General features: G+C 32.6%; 1 protein-coding gene across 4 annotated transcripts in view; it reads right to left on the reverse strand.

The window, feature by feature from the left end:
- Window positions 1–991: 991 nt before the first annotated feature.
- Window positions 992–2,109, reverse strand: part of LOC108367395 (E3 ubiquitin-protein ligase MARCH5) — a 4,335-nt gene continuing 3,217 nt past the window's right edge. For all 4 annotated transcript variants that reach the window (XM_017622002.1, XM_017622000.1, XM_017622001.1 and 1 more), the window contains one exon: window positions 992–1,649. In XM_017622002.1, coding sequence (XP_017477491.1) covers window positions 1,184–1,649 — 466 coding nt within the window. In that variant the 3' untranslated portion in view covers window positions 992–1,183. The remainder of the gene's footprint in view (window positions 1,650–2,109) is intronic.

Raw genomic sequence — 2,109 nt, forward strand, 5'->3', positions numbered from 1 at the left:
CAACAATCTTTGCAGTTGTCAAAATTTTCTATACATTTGTCAAAAATTCACCTCATACCTGTCAAAAATTTACTTGCAGCGAACTTTGTTACCGAATCACACACACTTTTTGTTTGAATATTTGAATGCTAACATATATCAGAACATGCATTCACTCAAATAAAAAAAAAAATTTAAGCCAAGCTGTTTTGTTTTAAGCTGTTTTGAATGAATTCATGCAGCCCTCTAGTTCATAAGTATTTGTTAAGGTCTATAAAAACTAATGGCCTTATTCATAAAAAATAGAGTAGCTTTATAAAAGGTTTATAAATTGAAAAATGTATGAAAACGTCAATTTATAAAGCTCTTTAAACCTACTTTATTTTTTATGAATAAGGCCATAAATATTTTTGGTATTTAACGTGCTAGCTTTCTTTACTGAAACCTAAATTTAAATTAATTATGAAATCTACATTTGTTTTATAGAAATCAAAAGCTAACAAATATTTCACCCAACAATGCCTAAAACTATTCACCTAAATATAAATATTTTTCAAATAATATTTTTTTCTGTTTTGTTTTTTTTTTGCCAAGGTGAAGTTTTTATTTCTTAACTATTGGCGTTCCGCATACATATGTATGTATGTGCATACATACATAAATAAATGTTAATTTAATCGAATACATATTCGTATGCTATGTACGTATAATAGTATATTTTCAAAAGCACACTTAACCGAATGGATTTTGTTTTTATGTATATAGAGTAATTGTGCATTGAGCGAATATGAAGTTGGATTCGAACGTTCGATTTGCAATTTTACGGTATTTTTACTTGAATAAATTTAGTATTCTGTGCTACCAAAAATACCACGTTGAACATTTGTATACTTATACTCGTATATTTTATGATATAAATTTTGTATTCAATTTAAATACAAACGCTTTTGTTTTTTGAATTTAAGTGATTTTTTATAATTTTTGTAGCGATTAGTATCATACAACAATTTGCTTTTTCTAACAATATTTTGTTAGCTGAAATAGAAAATAAGAACAGACGGCGGCTCAGAATTATTATATTTTGCGCGGATATTTAAAGATCTTTTACATCTGTATTTAGCAAGTTTCGCTGTTTCCGCAAATTTTAAGTGGGAGCCATAACGGCAATTACGAAATATTTTTCCTCAACTGGTTTAACGCTTATTTAAACCATGCTGATACGATCGTTTAGCGGTTGTGGTATTAAGTTTGCATCTCTTTGAGAATCTGTACTTGTACCAGCGGAAGACGCCGCAGCACCACCTGTTCCACCACTGGCCCCAGGTCCAGCGCCACCAGCACCAGAACCAGCGCCATGGTGGCGGGATGTACTGCGATTAACATATATGCGAACGTTTTCATCCGTATAATCGACGATGCGACGCTTCTTTTTTCGCGTGTATTGTTGTTGCTTAAGGTAAATCTTTAATATGCCTTTTACTGCAATAAAAGTCAATCCGCCGAGAAGAGTACGATGCAGGGTATTTTCAATGGATTCGAATAACAAACGGCCAACTATAGTTGAAATGGTTGGTAGTATAAGGGCACCACAAAATATTCGCGTTGCCGAAACTGGATCCGACAATGTAGGTGTGGCTGGATTTTGCGCTGACTGTTCCTCTTCTTCCTCGCTAAAAGCAAAAAATAAATAATTAACATACTAATGTAATTAAAGGTAGATTTGTAAATATGTTTTCTGAAAGGGAATAAGCGCTAAGGTCGATTTAAGTCTGAATTGAATTGTAGGTTCTACTAAAAGTTCACCAATAAAAAATAAAAAAAAAAACACATTCACCCTTCTTTAGAATTTGTTTTAAGTACGCCCCATTTCAGAATTTTATTGAAAAAGGTCCTATCTCAGCTGCCGATTCAAAAACTCCCTATCTCAACACATTTTCAATGTACTAAATTCTGAGATAGGGTGTTTTTCAATAAAATCTGAAATAGGGCGATTTTCAATCTAATTCTAAAATAGGGCGTTCTTGAAAAGTTTTTGAGATAGCGCGTTTTTGAGCTTGCTGCCGAGATACATATGTCGATCTACCTGTTGTTGTTGTTGTTGTTGTTGTTGTAGCGGCTACAACAACCCCG

The sequence above is a fragment of the Rhagoletis zephyria genome, unplaced genomic scaffold (genome assembly GCF_001687245.7).
Source record: "Rhagoletis zephyria isolate East Lansing unplaced genomic scaffold, Rhagoletis_zephyria_1.1 Rzeph_scaffold_02663, whole genome shotgun sequence".
Lineage (NCBI taxonomy): Eukaryota > Metazoa > Arthropoda > Insecta > Diptera > Tephritidae > Rhagoletis > Rhagoletis zephyria.